At 64.5% G+C, this 19,624-nt stretch overlaps 3 protein-coding genes across 4 annotated transcripts; all 3 read right to left on the reverse strand.

Annotated features, from left to right (window-relative positions):
* Positions 1-157: 157 nt before the first annotated feature.
* Positions 158-6,139, reverse strand: LOC146751472 (junctional adhesion molecule A-like). The gene is made up of 9 exons (XM_085534601.1): positions 6,015-6,139; positions 3,905-3,961; positions 3,162-3,275; positions 2,838-2,981; positions 2,054-2,256; positions 1,837-1,939; positions 1,285-1,389; positions 905-1,097; positions 158-566 (listed from the first exon to the last, which is right to left on the reverse strand). Exons 1-8 carry the CDS (start codon positions 6,106-6,108, stop codon positions 1,084-1,086), a joined length of 834 nt encoding a protein of 277 aa, XP_085390727.1. The 5' UTR covers positions 6,109-6,139; the 3' UTR covers positions 158-566; positions 905-1,083.
* A 1,125-nt stretch (positions 6,140-7,264) lies between these two features.
* LOC107324324 (upstream stimulatory factor 1) lies at positions 7,265-12,185 on the reverse strand. Its single transcript, XM_015884264.2, has 11 exons — positions 12,137-12,185; positions 10,546-10,626; positions 10,278-10,327; positions 9,948-10,066; positions 9,730-9,831; positions 9,453-9,645; positions 8,842-8,929; positions 8,653-8,711; positions 8,421-8,515; positions 7,886-8,014; positions 7,265-7,801 (listed from the first exon to the last, which is right to left on the reverse strand). The coding sequence occupies exons 2-11, from the start codon at positions 10,551-10,553 to the stop codon at positions 7,712-7,714; spliced, it is 933 nt and encodes a 310-aa protein (XP_015739750.2). The 5' UTR covers positions 10,554-10,626; positions 12,137-12,185; the 3' UTR covers positions 7,265-7,711.
* Positions 12,186-12,694: 509 nt separating this feature from the next.
* Positions 12,695-19,054, reverse strand: LOC107324323 (rho GTPase-activating protein 30). 2 transcript variants are annotated; one of them, XM_015884263.3, is made up of 12 exons: positions 18,789-19,054; positions 17,980-18,082; positions 17,392-17,536; positions 16,988-17,070; positions 16,502-16,609; positions 16,290-16,417; positions 16,072-16,210; positions 15,725-15,819; positions 15,524-15,601; positions 14,715-15,146; positions 14,478-14,638; positions 12,695-14,111 (listed from the first exon to the last, which is right to left on the reverse strand). In XM_015884263.3, exons 1-12 carry the CDS (start codon positions 18,895-18,897, stop codon positions 12,741-12,743), a joined length of 2,952 nt encoding a protein of 983 aa, XP_015739749.3. In that variant the 5' UTR covers positions 18,898-19,054; the 3' UTR covers positions 12,695-12,740. The 2 variants fall into 2 exon arrangements, with proteins under 2 accessions (XP_015739749.3, XP_085390735.1); XM_085534609.1 differs by having other exon boundaries at positions 14,715-15,143; positions 18,789-19,028.
* Positions 19,055-19,624: the final 570 nt, after the last annotated feature.

The following is a 19,624-nucleotide window of genomic DNA, read 5'->3' on the forward strand; positions in this document are numbered from 1 at the left end:
CCTCCTCAATGTGGGGGTGGGGGGGATTAAGAAGGGATTAATAAAAGTTCTATCAATGGTTGGGAAGGGGCTGGGGGGGGGGCCGGGGTCCCCAGCGCCGTTGGGGGGCACAGAGCTGTGTCCCAATTACCCCCCCTAAAAGAAACAGCCCCAAAGCTCCATAAAGGACAATGGTTTATTGGTTTCCAGCAATGGGGTCCACATCCCCCCCCCAGTGCTGCCCCACAGGAGGCAATGGGGGGTTCTGCCCCTATAGGGATGCAGTGCCAGACCCCCCCCCAAAGCATGGGGTCAATGCACGGCCACCCCAAACTGGGGGTTGTTGGGGGGGCCACAATGAGGCACCACTTTAAGGGGAGGGGGCCGGGATGCCCCAAAAAGGGACCGACGTCAGGAAGGCACCGAGGGATCCTTTAAAAAACGAACCTAAACAACCCCCCCATCCCCTAAAAACAACCCCAAAGACCCAAAAAAACCCAAATAGTTCAGCTGGTGGAGCTGCAGCCATGGGGGCGTCCACTGCCCCCCCCTCACACCAGGAACGACGACGTCTGCTTGAACTCCCCCTGTGGACAGAGAGCGGAGTTGGGGGGGGCAAAGCAGGGGACCCCAATATCGGTTTGGATTGAAGCTGGTGGGCCCCAATATCGGTTTGGATAAAGGGGTTTGGGAACTGGGGGACCCCACTATCATACAGACAATGGGATGTGGGCACCATGGGGCCCCAGGATGGGTTTGGACTTGGGGAGGATCCCAGTATTGGTTTGGATGATGGCATTTGGGAATGGGGGGCAGGTGGGTTACGTCCCCTCCCACCCCCTTGGCCATTAGTGTCACCCCACAGCGGTTTGGGGACACCCCCCACATCCCCCTCCCCCATACCCACATCCCCCCCCATACTCACGTCGCTGCGCTGTGAGGGTTGGCTGTAAATCACCTTTTTGGAGGCAGTGCTGTAAGAAGAGCAGCCCATCAGGAGGGTCCCAACATCCCCCCCCCCCCCCAGCGCCCACCAGGAGCCGCCCCGTCCCAGGGCCGCCAGCCCCAGCCCGGGGGGAACCGGCTGCGATGGCTGAGATGAGCTTACGGTTTTCTCTCTGCAAGGAAAGAGAGAGAGTGGGGTTATGGGGTGAGCTGTGGGGTCATGAGTGGGGTTATGGGGTCATGAGTGGGGCATTGAGTAGGGTTATGGGGTGATGTGTGGGGTTATGTATGGGGTCATGTATGGGGTTTTGTATGGGGTTTTGTATGGGGTGCTGTGGAGCACAATGGGGCTGTACTCACGGAAGTAGCCGCGGCTGTAGGCGAACCAGATCCCGAACGCGATGAGTCCCAGCAGCATCAGCAGCACCACAACCGCAGCCACGATGCCGCCCACATTGACCTCACCTGGGGGACAGCGAGGGGCGTGGGGTGGGTGCTGCTGCACCCCACAGCACCCCACAGCACCCCATAGCACCCCACAGCACCCCATGGCACCCCACAGCACCCCATGGCACCCCACAGCATCCCATAGCACCCCATAGCACCCATAGCACCTTATGGCACCCATAGCACCCCATTCCAGCCTGTGGCACCCATAGCACCCCACAGCACCCTACACCACCCTATGGCACCCATAGAACCCCATACCAACCTATGGCACCCTAGACCACCCCGTAGTACCCTATGGGACCCCATAGCACCCAATGGGACCCCACAGCACCCTACACCACCCCATTGCACCCACAGCAACTGACATCACCCCACAGCACCCTATATCACCCCACAGCACCCTATATCACCCCACAGCACCCTCCATCACCCCACAGCACCCTCCATCACCCCATCCCTCACTGGCTTCCATTCGGGCCGTGTCCGAGCGCTGTGCCATGCCCACGTTGTTGGAGGCCTCGCAGTAATAATCTCCAGTGTCGAAGGCGCTGACGGGATTGAAGGTCTGCGGGGGGGGGGGGGATGCACCCATGGGTGGGGGTGGGAGGCCCCGGGGGTCCCATGGGGTCCATCACCCCCCCCCGGGGGTCCCATGGTCCCATCACCCCCCGTTGCTCACCAGCTCCCCGGTGGCAGAGTCCAGCGTGTAGGAGGAGTTGCGGAAGCTGAGGCTGCTTTTGGGGTCGGCCGGGACCAGCATCCCGTCCCGGTACCAGCGGAACGTGGGGGGCGGGGAACCGTCCGACTCCGAGCAGCGCAGCACCGCCGTGCGGCCAATGGTGGCCGAGCTGGGAACGTGGGCGACCGGCTTGGAGGGGGGGACTGCAAGGGGGAAAGAGGGTCAGTGTATGGGGGGCAGCGGGGGGGGCGTTTCAGCATGGATGGGGCAGAGAGGGGGAGCCCACATGGGTCAGTACATGGGGGGACAGAGAGGGGGGACCCCACATGGGTTGTTGTATGGAGGGACACAGATGGGGGGTCCAAAAGGGTCGGGTGTGGGGGGACCCCTTGGATGGGGTCAGCATGTGGAGGGACACGGAGGGAGGGGACCCCCAAAGGGTCAGCAGAGGGAGGAACAGTGTAGGGAGGACCCCAAGGATGGGGTCAGGCTACATGGGGACAGTGAGGGGGGGACCCCAGATGGGGCAGAGTATGGGAGGATGGAGAGGGGGGATCCCAAAGGGGTCTATGGGGAAACAGCGATGCAAAGAGCAGCGGGTGCAAGGCAAGAAGATGGGAACCTTCAGCTGCAGCCCAGCACTAATGGGGGTGTGGGGAGGTGGGGGAGGTGGGGACATGGGGATGGGGGAAGATGGGGATATAAAGACATGGGGATATGGGGATGTGGGATGATGGGGATATGGGGATGTGGGGACATGGGGATGTGGGATGATGGGACCCACCCTGGACGATGAGGTTGACCTCGGACTTGGCGATCTGGGATCCATCCCCCACCACCTCACAGATGTATTTCCCCGTGTCCTCCCGCGTCACCGTGTTGAAGTGGATGGAGGTGACGGAGAACACGACGCGGTCCTTGTAGGGCTCTGCGGGGAGGGGGGGGCAGATGGACACACAGACAGATGGACAGATGGACACACAGACAGACACACAGCCGGACACACAGATGGACACACAGACAGATGGACAGACACACAGCCGGACACACAGCTGGACACACAGCCGGACACACAGCCAGCTCTGCAGCCCCAGGCCCGTTGCTGTACCTGTGAGCTGCCCCGCGTAGTAGAACAGCACGAGCGAGGATCCCTGCTGGAACTTCCACTCGATGCGGGCGTCCCTCCATGCTGAGCGATACGCGGAGCACGGGATGTCCACGGCTGCAGGGGGGGATGGGGCTCAGGGGGGGAGCACAGCCCCAAACCCCCCCACTGCGGGTAATGGGGTCGGGGGGAATCATGGAGGGCTATAAGGTTAGGGCTATAGGGGTTATAGGGGCTATAGGGGGCTTGGGGAGGTCCTGGGGGGCTTATATGGGATGGGGGGGTGCTCCTGTTGGTTGTGGGGGGCTCGGGAGGGTCATGGGATGCTCAAGTGGGGACACTGGGTCTCAGTGGGGCCATAGGGGTGACGTGTGGAGGCAGGAGGGGCTCAAATGAGGGTCATGGGCTATTGATGGGGACACTGGGTGGTTAATGGGACCGTGGGGCGTTCAATGGAGCTGTGGGGCACTTATGGGGGCTGTGGAGTGGTTAATGGGGCCGTAGGGAACTTGATGAGGCTGCAGGGCAGTTAACGGGATCATGGGGTTGAGGATGGGGCCGTGGGGCACTTAATGGGGCCGTAGGGAACTTGATGAGGTGGTTAATGGGGCCAGTGGGCACTTGATGGGGCCATGATGGGACGGTTGATGGGGCCACAGGGCACTCAGTGGCTGTGGGGTGTTAATGGGGCCGTGGGGTGGCCCCATGGGGCGCCCAGCCCTGAGCTGTGGGTCGCAGTGACTCACGTTGGTTCTCGGGCACTTCCTTTGTCTCCTGGGTGACCTGGGCGCCCACCAGCGACACTGCGGGACAGGAGGCGGCTCAGTGAGGAGGGGTCCCCATAGATGGGGGTGGGGAGGACCCCTCTGCGTCACCCACCCGTTATCAGCTCCCTTATCAGCTTCGTTAATCAGTGCCCAGATGTGGTTGGTGATTAACGGCACCTCCCGACCTGCGGGTTTATTAGCGCGGGGTCACGGCTCCTGGGGCGGCGCAGGGACCGGGAGGGGACGGTGTGGGGCAGGAGGGGACGCTGTGGGGCAGGAGGTGACGGTGTGGGGCAGGAGGGGACGGTGTGGGGCAGGAGGGGACGATGTGGGGCAGGAGGGGACGATGTGGGGCAGGAGGGGACGATGTGGGGCAGGAGGGGACGATGTGGGGCAGGAGGGGACGATGTGGGGCACGGGGTGACCCCAAGCGGAGCCGGAAAATCCCGTCTCTAAATCCCGTCTCTCCGGCCGCCGCCCTCGTCACCTCCCGGTTTCGCTCCACTCCCCACGCTCCGGTCACACGCTCCGGTCACGCACACGCGTGGTCACGCACCGCCGCCCCCTCACACTCACCCCACGCCGCCCCCCCCCCCCGCCCGGTGCCGGATCGAGGCCGGGACCCCCCGGGGCTGCGGGTCGGGACGGACCCAGCGGCGCTGAGTCAGCGCTGACACCGCCCAGCGCCGCCCCCACCGCGCCCGGGGCACCGAACCGAACCGAACCGAACCGGACCAACAAAGGGAGCGGATGGGGATGGGGGGGGGGGGGGGGACACGGCTACCCAAAGCCAAAGGGGGGGGGGGGGGGCACCTCCGAGACCCCAAGTGTCCCCAAACCCAGCGGACACCACAGCCGTGACCCCACAGCACAGCTGGGAGACCCCAATGGTGCACCCAGGTCCAAGGGGGAACCGCTGCGGGGTCCCCAAGAGCCGCATTGAACCCAGGGCTGGGGATGGAGCCACCGCGGTGAGACCAGAGAGCGGACCCTGTGCCGGGGGGGCACCTGGAAGCGGGGGGGGGGGGGGTGGTGCAGGAAACAGCAGCGGGGTCAGGAAATGGGAGGGGGGGGGGGACGGGAAGAGCCGCAACGACACACAATGGGGACGGGGGAGAGGGGGATACAGGGCAACAATACCCCAAAACGGCCCCAAAACGACCCCAAAACGGCCCCAAAACGGCCCCACAACGACCCCATGTGGGGCCACCACGTCCCGGGTCACAGGGGTCACACACCTGCCCCCCCCCATCCCCATGGCCCCAAAGGGGTCAATGCCCCGGGACAAAGGGGGGGACAAAGGGGGGGACCCCGTCACCGTCACTGAACGCTGACGGAAGGGAACCCCATGGGGAGAGGCCAAACTTCGGCCTTTGGGTAACACATTAACCCGGAGTGGGACGCACGGCCGCTCCCCTTCCCATAGCTGCCCCTATGGCCGCCCCATGGCCGTCCCTATGCCTGTCCCATGGCTGTCCCTATGGCTGTCTGTCCCTATGACCATCCCCATGTCCGTCCCTATGGCTGTCCCTATTACTGTCCTCATTGCTGTCCCTATGGCTGTCCCCATGGCTGTCCCCATTGCTGTCCCTATGGCCGTCCGACCCTATGGCCGTCCCCATTGCTGTCCCATTCCTGTCCCTATGGCTGGTGCCGGCCCTGGCAGGTCGGGCTGTTTGTGGAGCCATTTCCGCAGTTATTCTCCCCAAACCTGCAGGGCAGGATGTGCCCGGGGCGGCCACTGCGGGGACACGGCGACAGGCCGGGCTGCAGCGATGGGGGCAGAAAAGGGGCAGCGATGGGGGCAGAGGGGGCACAGCGCCCCATTACAGATCGCTGGGACCCCACGGGGGGGAGGGAAGGGACCAGGAACAACGGGATGGGACGACAATGGGACGGGACAATAATGGGACGGGATAACAATAGGACGGGACAACAATAGGACAGCACCGCGTCCCCACGTCGGGTCCCCCCGTGGCAGCCCCCCCCCATCCCGCCGTCCCGGATCCCGGGGGTCCCGCCCCCCCCCGGCCTCAGGCCGCTCCCCGCTCCCACCTGCGGCCCCTCACCCCCCCCCCCCGTTACTCACGTGCCGCCGCGCTCAGCACCAGCGCGTCCCACACCGCTCCGTTCATTAACCCGCCGTTCCTCGTCCCGCCGTTCCTCGTCCCGCCCGCCGCCATGTCGTGTCGGCCGCTCCCACTGACTGACACCGACTGACTGACCCCGCGCCCCAGGTGCGGCCCCGCCCCGCCCAGGTGCGCCCCGCCCCCTCGCGCTGATTGGACAGGAGTCGCCCCGCCTCCTCTGGGATGGACCAACCCGGCGACGCCCCTCCGGACAGGTGCGGGTGGCCCCGCCCCACGCTCGGCGCCATTGGTCAAGCCGCCTGTCACGTCAACCGGAGAGCACGTGTGATGGGCTGGGAAACAGGCACAGGTGTGCAGAGGGCGGGGAGCGCCGGCCAATCAGGGGGAGCGCTGTAACTTCTGACCAATGGGAGCGCTCTGCGTCCCGCCTGCGCTTCCCGGGCGGGGAGACGGGGGGTTGCCATGGAGACGGGGACGTGAGGCCTTGTAGGCCGCAGTGGGGCCCAGCGCCCCCAGCCCAATAAAACCCAGTACAACCCAATACAGCCCATACAGCCCAGTACAACTCAGTACAGCCCAGTATAACCCAATACAGCCCAGTACAACCCAATACAGCCCAGTACAACCCAGTACAACCCAATACAGCCCAGTACAACCCAGTACAGCCCAGTACAGCCCATACAGCCCAGTACGACCCAATACAGCCCATACAGCCCAGTACAACCCAATACAGCCCAGTACAGCCCAGTACAACCCAGTACGACCCAATACAACCCAGTACAGCCCAGTACAGCCCAGTACAACCCAGTACAGCCCAGTACAGCCCAGTACAGCCCATACAGCCCAGTACGACCCAGTACGACCCAGTACGACCCAGTACAGCCCATACAGCCCAGTACGACCCAGTACGACCCAGTACAGCCCAGTACAGCCCAATACAACCCAGTACAGCCCAGTACAGCCCAGTACAGCCCATACAGCCCAGTACGACCCAGTACAGCCCAGTACGACCCAATACAACCCAGTACAGCCCAGTACAGCCCAGTACAGCCCAGTACAACCCAGTACAGCCCAATACAACCCAGTACAGCCCAGTACAGCCCAGTACAACCCAGTACAACCCAGTACAGCCCAGTACGATCCAGGATCCCATGTAAAGCCACAACGTGGTGACATCACAGTGACATCACGGTGACGTCACGGTGACGTCACGGTGACATCACGGAGGGGCTGAGGAAGGGCGGGATTGTGAGGTACTGGAAAAACAATTCACTTTTTATTTCGTTTTGCTTTTGTGGTTTTTTTTCGTTTTTTTTTTTTTTGTTTGTTTTTTGTTTTTTTTTCCTTTTGAAATTCAGAGTTTTTAAAAAAAAAAAGTCACGGCCTGTCAGAGCTGGGGGGGGGAAATGGGGGGGGGGGACCCCAATGCACCCCAATGGGGGACAAAGAGCCACCACTGCCCCCTGGGAGGGGGTGACAATGGGGGGGGGACACCCTGGGGGGGCTGACACCCAAAGTGGTGACACCTGAGGGGTGGGATGGGGGGATGGGGGGGGGCCGAGGCAGTGCTGGGGGCAGCGGGGTCGCCTGGCCAAGAGCGTGTGCAGGAAGCGCAGGGACGTGGGGGACACAAACCAAATGGGGCTGGGGGGGGTGATGGGGGGGGCGGGGTGTGGGGGGGTCCCCATCCCCAGGGTCAGTGGCTCTCGTTCTTGATGACGATCTCCACGCCGTGCTGGCGGAGCTGCGCCCGCAGCACCAGGTTCTTGTTCTTCAGCTCCTCCACCTGATGGGTTTTGGGGGGGGGGGGATGAGGTTGTGGGGCCCATTCTGATCCTGAGCCCCCCCCCCACCATCCCCCAGCTCTCACCTGCTGCCGTAAGACCTCGTTGTCCATCTGAAGCTGGTCCAGCCCCTGCAGCTCCTCGGACAGGCGGTGGTTGCTCTGCCGCAGCTCCTGGATGTAGTCGCAGGCTTTGGAGAGGATCCCCCCTTTGCTCTGTGGGTTGAGGGGGGGGACGGGGGGTGAGTGGGGCAGCGGGACACCAGGAAGGGGCAGCAGCCACCGCGCTGCCACATCTCACGTCCCACCCCATAGATCTGGCAAACAATGGATGGGGGACCATGATGGGTGTGGGACCCCATGGCTGGAGGAACCCAATGGAAGCAGAACCCCAATGACACTGGATGCCACAAATGTGGGACCGCCACGATTCAGGATCCCATGGAAAAGGGGACCCCAATGATGGAGGATCCCAACAAATATGGGATCCCATAAATGCTCAACCCCAAAGGATACAGGACCTCATAGATGTGCGACCCTATTCTCCGCCCCACAGACCATCCCAGACCATCCCAGCCCCACATCCCCCCTTTCCCCCCGCCCCCTTTCCCCCGCCCCCTACCTGCCCCGACTTGGTGTTCTCCATGGAGCAGTCAGGGATGATCTTGGAGAGCTGCACGATCCAGTTGTTGATTTTGTCCCTGCGCCGGCGCTCCACTGTGAGCAGAGGGGACAGGGACGTCAGGGCCCTCATAGGGGACAAAGCCAGCCCCCCCCCCCCAACCCACTCATCCTTCTGGGGGTCTCTGAGCCCCCACCTGCCTGCCCGGGGGGCAGCGACCCCATAACGGTACCTTCGTTGTGCTGCGCCCGACGCTTCTCATCCCGGGTCGCCCGCGGCGCTTCTGCTTTCCTGCGGGGAAAGCAGCAGATTCAGTGCTGCCCCCCACACCCTGCCCCATGGATTGGCCCTATGGAAACAGCCGCCCCCCAGGATGCCCCCCATGGCGGGGCTATGGGTAGTACCCATGGCTGGTACTCACGGTGAGTAGGGGTGGGCACGGGGGGCGATGGAGCGCTGCGTCCCACCCTGCAGGACCTCCTGGGGGGACATCATCACGAAGAATTGCCCTGAACAGACCCGGATTGAGCCGTGGGGTCAGACATGGGGTGCAGTGCCACGTCCCACGGTGCCAGCGGGCCCTGACCCCACCCCACCACTGTCCTGTCCCCATCTGTCTCCATCTTTATCCTCACCCCCATATCGCACCCACCCATCCCCGTCCCCATCTTCATTCTCATATTCTCATTCCCACCTCCATCCCACGCTCATCCCCATCTCCTTGTCCCATCTCCACCCTGATCCCCATCGCAAACCACATCTCCATGTTTCCACCTCAATCTCCATCCACATCCCCAGGTTCCCATGTTCACCTCCATCCCTGTCCCATCCCCTTTCTTGTCCCAGTCTCTATCCCCACCTTTCTCCCCATCCCAATCTCCATCCCCGTCTCCCCGTCCATCCCTGTCCTCTACCTCCACTCTTACCCCAATCTTTATCCCACCCCCAGCCCCATCCCAGCCCTCCCCTCCTTCCCCATCCCCACCCCTGTCCGTACCTATTTCTGCCCCCATCCCCCTCCCCATTTCATACCGGTGGGGGTGGGCTGCCCCAGCAGCGCCTCCGAGTTCTGCGTGGTGACGACGGCGGTGGCGGTGGTCCCGGCGCCCGCGGACGTGCTGGTGTCGGCCACGGCCGCGGTGGGGAAATAGGTGTAATGGGTCTCGGTGGCCGTCGCCTCTGTCTCCACCGCATCGTCGCTGGTGAAGGCGCCCTGGATGACGGCCTAAAGGGGACGGGGCAGCGGGTGGCACGTTGGGACGGGACCCCCGGCCCCCACGTCAACCCGGTGCCACCCCCCGGTGCCCACCTGTGTCATGGACTGTGTGGCCGGGTACCCGCTGATGGCGCTGGTGCCTTCTGTCTGCCCGTCCAGCTGCCCGTCCGCCACTTGGATCACCCTGTACATCACCTGCAGGCACAGACACGGGTCACCCCCACATCCCGGCCCCATTCCCGGTGGTTCCCCGATGCCGGGTCCCCACTGTGCCCCCATTGCGCCCCCATTGTGCCCCCCCGGCCCCACACCTGCGTGCCGCCGTTCTCTGTGCGGAAGACATATTTGATGTTGGGGTCGGGGAAGGTGGCAGCGGACTGGATGCTGGCGATGGCGACACTGGTGGGATCCTCTCCTGTGGCCACTGCACCTTGGGGACAGCAGGGCAGCGTGGGGCCGGGGGGGTTGTCACCCCACCAGGACCCCCCCGAGGTGGGGAGGGGGCCGCTGTCAGCCCAGCAGGGCACCCCCCCCCCCGCATCACGAGGCTGGTGTTACCGGGCTGCCCCGTGTCACCAAAGGGACAAAATGGGTGAGGATGGGGCTCACAAACAGCCGGGACCCCCCCGACCCCCCCTCACCTTCCTGGATTTGCACCGTTCCCTCTTCCGTCTCGGCTGCTTTCTGCTGTCTGCAGGGACACAGGCAGAGCAGTGAGGACGCGTCCTCCCATCCCCATAACCCACCCTGGGGTCACCGAGCCACCCTGCAGCCCACAGCCCCATAACCAGCCCCAGACCAGCCCCAGCTGCCCACAGCCCCATAACCAACCCCAAACCAGCCCCAGCTGCCCACAGCCCCATAACCAACCCCAGACCTCCCCCATACCCCACGCAATGGGGCACTCACCCCTTCATTGCTCCGCTCGGCCGCGCATCAGAGGCGCTGGCAGACGGTGCTGCAGCACTCAGAGCCCAGCGGGGACTCAGCCTGGATGGGGACGGGAGGTTTGGGGTGTGGGGTTCAGGATATGGGGACAAAGGGCACCAGCTTTGGGGTATGGGGACGTGGGGACACAAGGTTTGGGATACACGGTCCAGGATATGGGGACAGAGGACACGAGGTTTGGGGTATGGGGTTCAGGATACGGGGACAGGTTGTGTGGATGTGATATTTGGGATATGGGGTCACAAGGTTCAGGACATGGGGTTTGGGGTTCAAGATATGGGGATGTAGGGAATGGGGACACGAGGTTTGGGGCATGGGGGTGAGGAAATGGGGACAGGACTTTGAGGATATGGGGATGGGGGACATGGGGATGGGGACAGGACAAAGGGAAATGGGGACAGGGACATGGGAACATGAGATCTGAGATATGGGGATGTGAGGTTTGGGGTATGGGGAAGCCAGGAATTGGGGATGGGGGAACAAGAGGATGCGGGGCAGGGACACCGGGAACAGAGAAATGGGAACACAGAGACACAGGATTTGGGACATAACGGGATACGGGGACAGGAGATGTGGGACATGGGGACAGGAGATGTGGGATACGGGGACAGGAGATGTGGGACATGGGGACGGGAGATGTGGGACATGGGGGCAGGAGATGTGGGACATGGGGACGGGAGATGTGGGACATGGGGACAGGAGAAACAGGGACACAGCACCAGACCCCCCAGTGCCGACCCCCACCCCCACGGAGGTGACTCGGGGCGGGCAGTGGGTCCCGGGGTGTCACAGCCCCCCCGTGTGGGGCAGCAGCAGCAGCCCCGTCCCCATCTGTCACCAGGGGGATTTATGGGCATCCCCCGTTTCACTTCTGCACCCTGGGGGGGGCAGCGGCCCTCGGTCCCCAAATGTCCCCATAGGGGCGGGGTCCCCGGAGCTGCAGAGCCCCCATGGGAGGGGTCGGCCTGGGGGGGGGGGGTTGTCCCCAGAAGTACATGGAAATGGGGGGGGGGGCGGCAGCGGCTTCAGCGTCCCTCCCCCTCCATGTCGCCGTCCCCTCCCCCCCCGTTTTGGGTCACTTCAGGCCGAGGCCACCGCGGTGTCACCCCGAGGAAGGGGGGGGGGCACAGCCCAAAATGGAGCCCCCCCCCATCGCACAACCAAAGGAAACACCCCCCCCCCCCGCATCGGGCTGAGGTTCCACCCCCGGGGGGGGAGAATTTGGGGGTGAAACAAAAGCGGGGGAGACACAAGGTGGGGGGGGGACAAAGAGCGGGGGGAGATGGGACATAAAGGGGGGGGTAATTAGAGGGGGGGGACACAAAGGGGGGCGACAATGGGAGGGGGGAGGGGGAAGGGGGCAAGGCCGCGGGGGGTGACAGCGTTGGGGCGGCACTTGGGGAGGGGACACCGAGCTGAGGGGGGGGGGAAAAGGGGACGGGAGGGGACGGGAGGGGACGGGAGGGGACGGGAGGGGAGGGGGCGGCCCCGGGGGGGGGGAGGGAGCCGCCGTGGGGGGCAGCGCGGGGGGCGGGGGCCGCTCCGTCCTTACCCTGTGCGCGCTCGGCCCCTCGGCTCGCCATGGAGCCCCGCACATGCGCAGCGCGACGCGCCGCCGCCGCCATGGCTGAGCCGGGCGGAAGCGGGCCGCGAAGCCCCGCCCCGAGCCGCCATCTTGGGGCGGCGGTGTAGAGCGAGCCGCTGAGCGCCGCCATCTTGGAGTTGGGCGCGTGGAACGTTCCCCGCCGCCATCTCAGGGCGGGCGCCATCTTACACGGCGAAGCGCGGCGCTTCCGCTCGGCGCCATCTTGGAAGCGGGCAGCGCCCCCTCTTTGCCCTCCCCGCAGTGACGTGCAGGACCCCCCCACACACACCAACCACCCCCACGACCCCCAATGGCGGAGCCCCACGAGGGTCCCCATCCCACACGAGGGTCCCCATCCCCCCATGGGGGTCCCCATCCCCCCCTCCCTGAGGCCTCCCCATGAGCCGCCATGTTGTGTGAAGGAGGGCGCAGCCATAACCACACTTTATTGCAGCAGTGCCAACATCCACCACCCCAAATCCCCCAAATCCCCCCCCCAAATCCCCCCCGAAAGCCCCCCACCCCACATACCCCCCAGCCCCCCATGTCTCAGTGCTGCCCCGCGGTGCCCTCAGGTCTCTGCTGGGCCCAGGCCGCGCTGTGGGGCGGCCATGCAGCTGTGGGGCCGCAGCAGCCGCGGCCTCATCGGGGCCTTGTGGAAGGGCAGGGGCTGCGGGGGGGCGGGGGGGGGCGCGGGGGGCAGCTCCCCCCCACAGTACGTCTGGATGCGCCGCACTGAGGGACACTGGGGGGCAGCGTCCATCATGGCGGCGTCCGTCATGGCGGCGTCCAAGGAGACGCTGCCGCCGTGCCGCCAGCTGGACCTGCGGCATTCGGGGGGGGGGGCGGGGGGCTGCAGGGGGGCGGGGGGCTGCGGGGCGGGGGGCACGATGGCGAACTGAGGCTTTGGAGGCACCACGGGCACGGAGCGGGCCTGCTGAACACGCACGGCGCGCGACGCCAGGCGAACCGGGGCGCTGCCGTCATGGCGGAGCACGGCACCGGGGGGGGGGTAACGTGGCCTCTGGGGGGGGGAAGGGCTGGGAGAGGGGCTGGGGGCTGCCCCTGGGGGGGTGGGGGGTGGGGTGGGGGTGATGGCCTCTGGTGGGGGATCGGTGCATTCTTTGATGGATGTTGGGGTTGGGGGCTCCTCAGGGACCTCAGGGGCTGACACTGGGGTTGGAGGATCCCCTTGGATCATCATTGGGGTTGGAGGATCCCCTTGGACCATCACTGGGGCTGGAGGATCCTCTTGGACCATTATTGGGGTTGGAGGATCCCCTTGGACCATCATTGGGGTTGGAGGAACTCCTTGGACCACCATTGGGGCTGTAGGATCCCCTGCCACTGGGGCTGGGGGAGCCTCAGGGACAGCCTCCTGAGGGAGGGGGGGCTCAGTGTGCTCCTGGAGGGGCCCTTCTGGCAATACAGACCCCTCTGAGGGTTGGGGGTCCCCCTCCCCACTCTGCTTTGCTGCTCCATCCTTCCCCTCTTCCCCACCTGGATCCATCACTTCTCCATCCTCACCCTGAAGCCCCAGCTGGGCTCTGCTCCATCCATCGCTCCCTTCCCTGTCACCTCCATCCCCCTCCTCTTTTTCCAGGACCTGTCCCCCCCCCTCTGCTGTGTCCCCATAAGGATCCTCCAAGTGCCCCCCGTCCCCCAGATCCGCCTCCTCTGCAGGACACAGCTCTGGTGGTGGGCTCCCCTCCTGCGGCTCAGCCCCACGTTCCCCCATGGCCGCGCTGCTGGGGGGGGTCTCGGGGTCAGCTGCCAGCGGGCTGAGCTCGTCGTGGGCGCTGAGGAACATGTCGTCGGAGTCAGTGTCCCCCGGGGGCTCCTCGGTGTCGGAGCCGCTGGGCGCCATGTAGAACATGTCCTCGTCCATGCACTCCTCGATGGACAGGTAGCTGGCGGGCTGCTCCACGGGGGACTCCCCCGGCTGGGTGAGGAAGGGATGGGGGTGATGGCCTCAATGGGGAGCCCCCACCTCCATCCGACATGGAGGTGCCGCAGTGTGCAGCCCCCAGACCCAGAACTGTGGACACATGGAGGTGCCACCCTGTCTCCATCGCCAGCTCCCCCCCTCCATCCCAACCCCATTCTCTTCACTATCACCCCATCCCCTCCACCCCCCATATCCCCACCCCATCCCCTCCATCTGCATCCCCCCCTCCCCTCCATCCCTATTCCCTCTCCATCTCCGCTCCCACCCCCTCCATCCCCACCCCAACCCCTCCACCACCATCCCTGCTCTCTCCATCTCCGCTCCCACCCCCTCCCCGGGTACCACCCCCCCCCAGCTTACATTCATGAACCCACTCTCCATGCCTTCCTCCATGGCCGTGTCCCCATCGCTGTCCCCAATGCCGCCGTGTCCCGTTGCATCTCCATGTTCCATCCACGCGTCCTGGCAGTCCAGGAAGGCGAAGGAGTCTCGCAGCTCCAGGGACAGCCGAGCCTCCTCCTCTGTTAAAGCACAGCACGTTGAGCTGCCGCCCCCCAGCCGTCCCCGCACCGTGGGGTCGCTGCCCCCTCCTCTCACCCTCGTTGTCTTGGGGGGGGTCGGGCTCCTTGGTGCGGTGCCGGGTGGGCGGCAGGGACCCCACGGCTCCGTGCTGAGCCAGCGCCGGGCAGTGCTGCCCCCGGGTCAGCCGGGACAGGTTGGAGGTGATGTGCAAAGGGACGGTGACGGAGAAGGGCCCCGAGATATGGACCCCCGCGCACTTCTCCGCCCGGCTGCGGGTCCCCACCGCCATCACGCGGCCCGGCCGGGGGGTGGTGGGCTCCGACTTGGTGCTGCTCTCGCTCTCGGACTCGGGTCCCCGCGGCTCCTCCGTCAGCTTCTCCTCGGGGGTCTCCTCCAGCGCCGGGAACGTCCCGGCTGGGGGCAGGGAGGAGCAGGTGTCGAAGCTGTCGTGGCGCTGCAGGGGCTGCTTCATCACACACGTGGTGCTGAGCCGGGGGGGGTCGTCTGCTGGGAGCACCCCGTCCTCATCTGCCTGCTCTCCATCTCCATCTCCATCTCCATCTCCATCTCCATCCCATCCCATCCCATCCCATCCCATCCCATCCCATCCCATCCCATCCCATCCCATCCCATCCCATCCATCTCCATCCCATCCATCCCATCCCATCCCATCCCACCCCATCCCATCCCATCCCATCCCATCCCATCCCACCCCATCCCATCCCATCCCATCCCCATCCCCATCCCCATCCCCAACCCAATCTCATTCCCACCCCCATCCCATCCCATTTTCATCCCCATCCCAATCCCATTCCCAATACTCTTCCCATTCCCCCCCCCCATTGCTGTTCTCCATGTCCCCATGCCCTCATGCCCCCCCTCACCATCACTGCTGTACGGCACTGAGCTCAGTGAGTCCATGCTCTTGGCTGGGCGCAGGCTCAGCTTCCCACACTTCTCCTCTGTTTTTTGGGGGAACATGAGAGCTGGGGGGGGGTCTGTGGGGTGGGGTCTGTGGGGTGGGGTCTGTGGGGGGGTGGGGTCTGTGGGGTGCAGGGGGGTGTTGGGGGCTGCGGAGCTCCCACCTTTATCCTCCGCCTTCCCCAGTTTGCGCTTGGCGTCGGAGCGGCCCAGATGGAAGATGGATTTCCACTTCTTGGCCTTCAGGGACCCCTTCCTCCTGCGGGGACGGAGCCTGAGCACGCGCTTGTGCATCCGTGTGCATCTGTGTGCACACTTGTGTGTCTATCCATGCACATGCTTTGCACACTTGTGTGTCTGTGCACTTGGTTGTGTGCTCTCCTGCCCCTCTTTGCACCGCCCTGCCTGCCTGTGTGTGTTCTCCTGCACACCCATGCACACCCATGCACACCCATGCACACCCATGCACACCCATGCACACCCATGCACACCCATGTGTGTGTGCACCCACCTGTGCTCGCTGAGCTCGATGATGGTGTGGTAGGGCCGGATGGGGGGCGGCCCATCGCCCTGGCTGAGCGCCGCTGGGACGTTGTAGGGCCCCGAACCATCAACGGGGAACAGCCGGGAGCTCCTCAAAGCCTCAGTGCCTAAAGGGGGCAGGGGGGGTCACAGGGACCTGACATTGGGGTCAGGGGGTGTCGGGGGGGTCGGGATTCGGGGCCGTACCGCAGAGAGGCGCGTCCCCAAAGAGCTGCTCCACGTGGGTGAGGATGAACTCCACCACGATGGACTGCACCCGCACCTCCATGAACGCGGCCGTCCCGTTGAATCCCGTCGCCTCGATGTCCCTCGAGCTGCAGCCGGGGGTGACGACTCAACATGGTGCCCCCCCCCCCCCTGTGAGTCCCCCCATCCCCCCCCCACCCCCCCGTGCTCACCGCAGCAGGTTGGGGGCCCAGACGATGGCCAGGTTGCGTGCGTGCATGTTGGTGGTGCGGCTGTGGGACGCCATGCGCAGCAGGTGCCGCATCAGGAACTCCAGAGTCCTGCAGGAATTGGGGCCGCGTGGGGACACGGGGGGAGCGCGGACCCCTGGGGGGTGATGCTGAACCCGGAGCGGGATGGGAACCCTACGATGGGTCGGGGACCCTCAGGGGGGGCAGAAACCCCTCAGGGTGACATGAACTACAATGGTGGGGCCTATTGTGGTGCCTGGGACCCCCACTATGGGTCAGAAACTCTTATGGGACATCAGAAACTCCACAGGAACGCAGGGATTCCAATGGACCCCCCTGAGGTGCCAGAAACCCCATAGAGTGCCTGGGATGCCCATGACACTGTGAGGACCCCACTGGGGTGCAGGGGACCCCCATAACCTGCTGGTTGCCAAGGACCCTCATCAGACATTGGGGTCTCCCGAGTACCTATAGTGGGGGGGGGGCAGCTCCTTCAGCACCTCCTTGATCTTCACCAGGCGAGCCTCCTCCATCTGCGTGGCCACCGCATCCTGGGGGGGGACAGTGTGACATGGGGATGGTGTGACATGGGGACAGTGTGACATGGGGACAGTGTGACATGGGGTCTCTGGACCATGGGAACCCCCCTTGGGGCCTGACCTGACATCCCCAGTGTCCCCAGCATCCCCTCATCCCCATGTCCCTGTATCCCCAGTGTCCTCATTGTCCCCAGTATCCCTTGTATCCCAGCATCCTGCCCCATGTCCCCATGTCTCCACGTCCCCCCCCTCCATCAGTGCCCCCTATGCCCCCTCCCCCCAGCAGTGCCCCCCAAGGGGACAGGAGGTGACCCATAGGGGTGGGGGTCTCACTGCGAAGCGGTCGTAGAGGCGATAAGTGAGCAGCGGGTTGGGCAGCTCTCGGAAATAGGCCTTGCAGAGCGAGCTGACACAGTGGATGTCCTGCAGGTAAACGTCCTTCTGCAGGTCCGGGCTGCGATCCCCATCGAACTCTTGGCTGCAGGGAGGGGATTCGGGGTCAGAGGGGGGGACAGTGATGGAACTGTGCTGTGGGGTGGGGGGGATAAAGGGATGGGGGGAAATTGGGGTGTTGGGGATAGAGGGACAGGGGGACAGTGGTGACAGTGAGGATGGTTGGGATAAGGTGACATGGGGACGTCTGGAATGCCAGGGATACAGCATGTCCCCTTCTCTTTGCCCCCACTCCCATCTCATCCCATCTCATCCCATCTCATCCCATCTCATCCCATCTCATCCCATCTGTATCTTCTTCCCATCTGGTCCCATCTCCCCATCTCCAAATCCATCGCCCCCATTCCCACTTCCATCCCTCTCCCATTTCTATCTCCACCCCATCCATCCCAGCCTCCATCCCCACCCCATCCCCATCCCACCCAGTCCCAGCCTCATCCCATCTCCCCCCACCCCCGCCCCTCTCACCGCAGCCTCTGGATGTTGGAGGAGACCCCCGACAGCCGGTAGATGCCATCCACCACCCCGTGCTGCTCCACGAACTCAGTGCAGCTCCGCAGCACCTGCGGCACTGCAGGACGGGCACTGCTGGCACCGCAGCCCCACAGAGCCCCCAGCCCCAAATCTGCCCCTCCAGCCCCAAATCTGCCTCCCCAGACCCAAATCTAAACCCCCCAGCCCCAAATCTGCCCCTCCAGCCCCAAATTCTCCCCTCCACACCCCAGACCTGCCCCCCACTGAGAGCAGGGGGTGACAAGACTGACCAGGTCCCCATTGTGCCCACACCCTGTGGGGCAGCTGGTCCCAGATGGAGACCGATGGGACCTGGGGATGAGGCCACCAGATCCCAGAGCTGAGGCCACCATCCACGATCCCGTGGGTGACGCCATGAGATCCTAAGGATGAGGCCACCAACTCCCCAGGAATGAGGCCACCAAATCTCAGGCTGAGGCCACCGAGACCCCATGGATGAGGCCGTTCAGATCCTCCAGATGAGGCCACCAACAACCCCCCCCCCCGACCCCCTCCCCTGCCCCCCCTGGAGCCGTGGGGTTGTTGTGGGGGGCCGGGTTTCCCTCCATCCACCAGAGGAGCCCCCCAACGTTCTGGGTTCCTCCCTGGGCCGCTCCCCAGCCATTACTCAACGCCGTGATGCAACCACATGGCGCCGTCCTACATCCCCTCCCCACTTCCTCCACAGGGACCGATCCGAGGGGTGACCCCCATTATAACCCCCCCCCATTGCCCCCCATGGCCTCCCCCCTCCCCACAATCACCGTCCTTCCCCGACTGCTGCAGGTGCTCCAGGAGGTCGCAGCCGAACACCTTCTCCTTGGCGCCGCCTTTGCGCTTCGCCTTCTGCCGCGCTTTGAGTGCCAACGACATGGGGACGGCGGGGACCCCCGTTGGGTCACCTCCTCCTGCCCATGGCCCCCCCACCCCCTTCCTCTCCTCTATGGGGGGGAGGAAGTGCAGCTGCAGCCCCGTGCGCAGCCTGACGCAGCTTCGAGGCCCCGCGCTGCGCTTCCTTCGGGGCGGCTTCCTGCCGCGGCGTCGAGAAACCGCAGGGCTGGGCGCTGCTTCCGTGCTGCACCACTGCCCTGGTGCACAGCTGGGAGCCCTCGTGCAATGAGTGTGAGTCCGTGCTGTCCGTACTGAAGTCCTGCTTTGTGCTTGTGCAAAGCCGTGCGGCCTTGTTGTAAGGTTGTGCATCCCTGTGCGTGGCCGTGCATGGTCGTGCATCCTTCTCCATGGCTGTGATTGGTTGCACGGCCCTCTTTGTGCTTGTGCAAAGCCGTGCGGCCTTGTGCATGGTGGTGCGTGGTTGTGCATCCTCCTCTGTGCTGCCCACAGTCGTGTCCTTCTTTGTGGTCATGCAGTTGTGCATCCTTGTGCATGGTTGTGCATCCTTGTTTCTTTGGTAGCACTTGGTTGTGTCCTTGTGTTGGTGCAAAGCCTGGGCCATGGTGGTGAGCAGCTGCCCGTTGTTGTGCATCCTTGTGCACAGCTGCACATCCTTGTCTATGGCAGTGCACACTTGTGCACCCTTATCTGTGATTGTGCACAATGGTGCAACCTCACACACACACTCACGTCCGTTTGCACACCCTCA

This window comes from Coturnix japonica, unplaced genomic scaffold (assembly GCF_054131305.1).
Source record: "Coturnix japonica strain WE unplaced genomic scaffold, WE-NBRP24 Scf088, whole genome shotgun sequence".
NCBI classification, from domain to species: domain Eukaryota; kingdom Metazoa; phylum Chordata; class Aves; order Galliformes; family Phasianidae; genus Coturnix; species Coturnix japonica.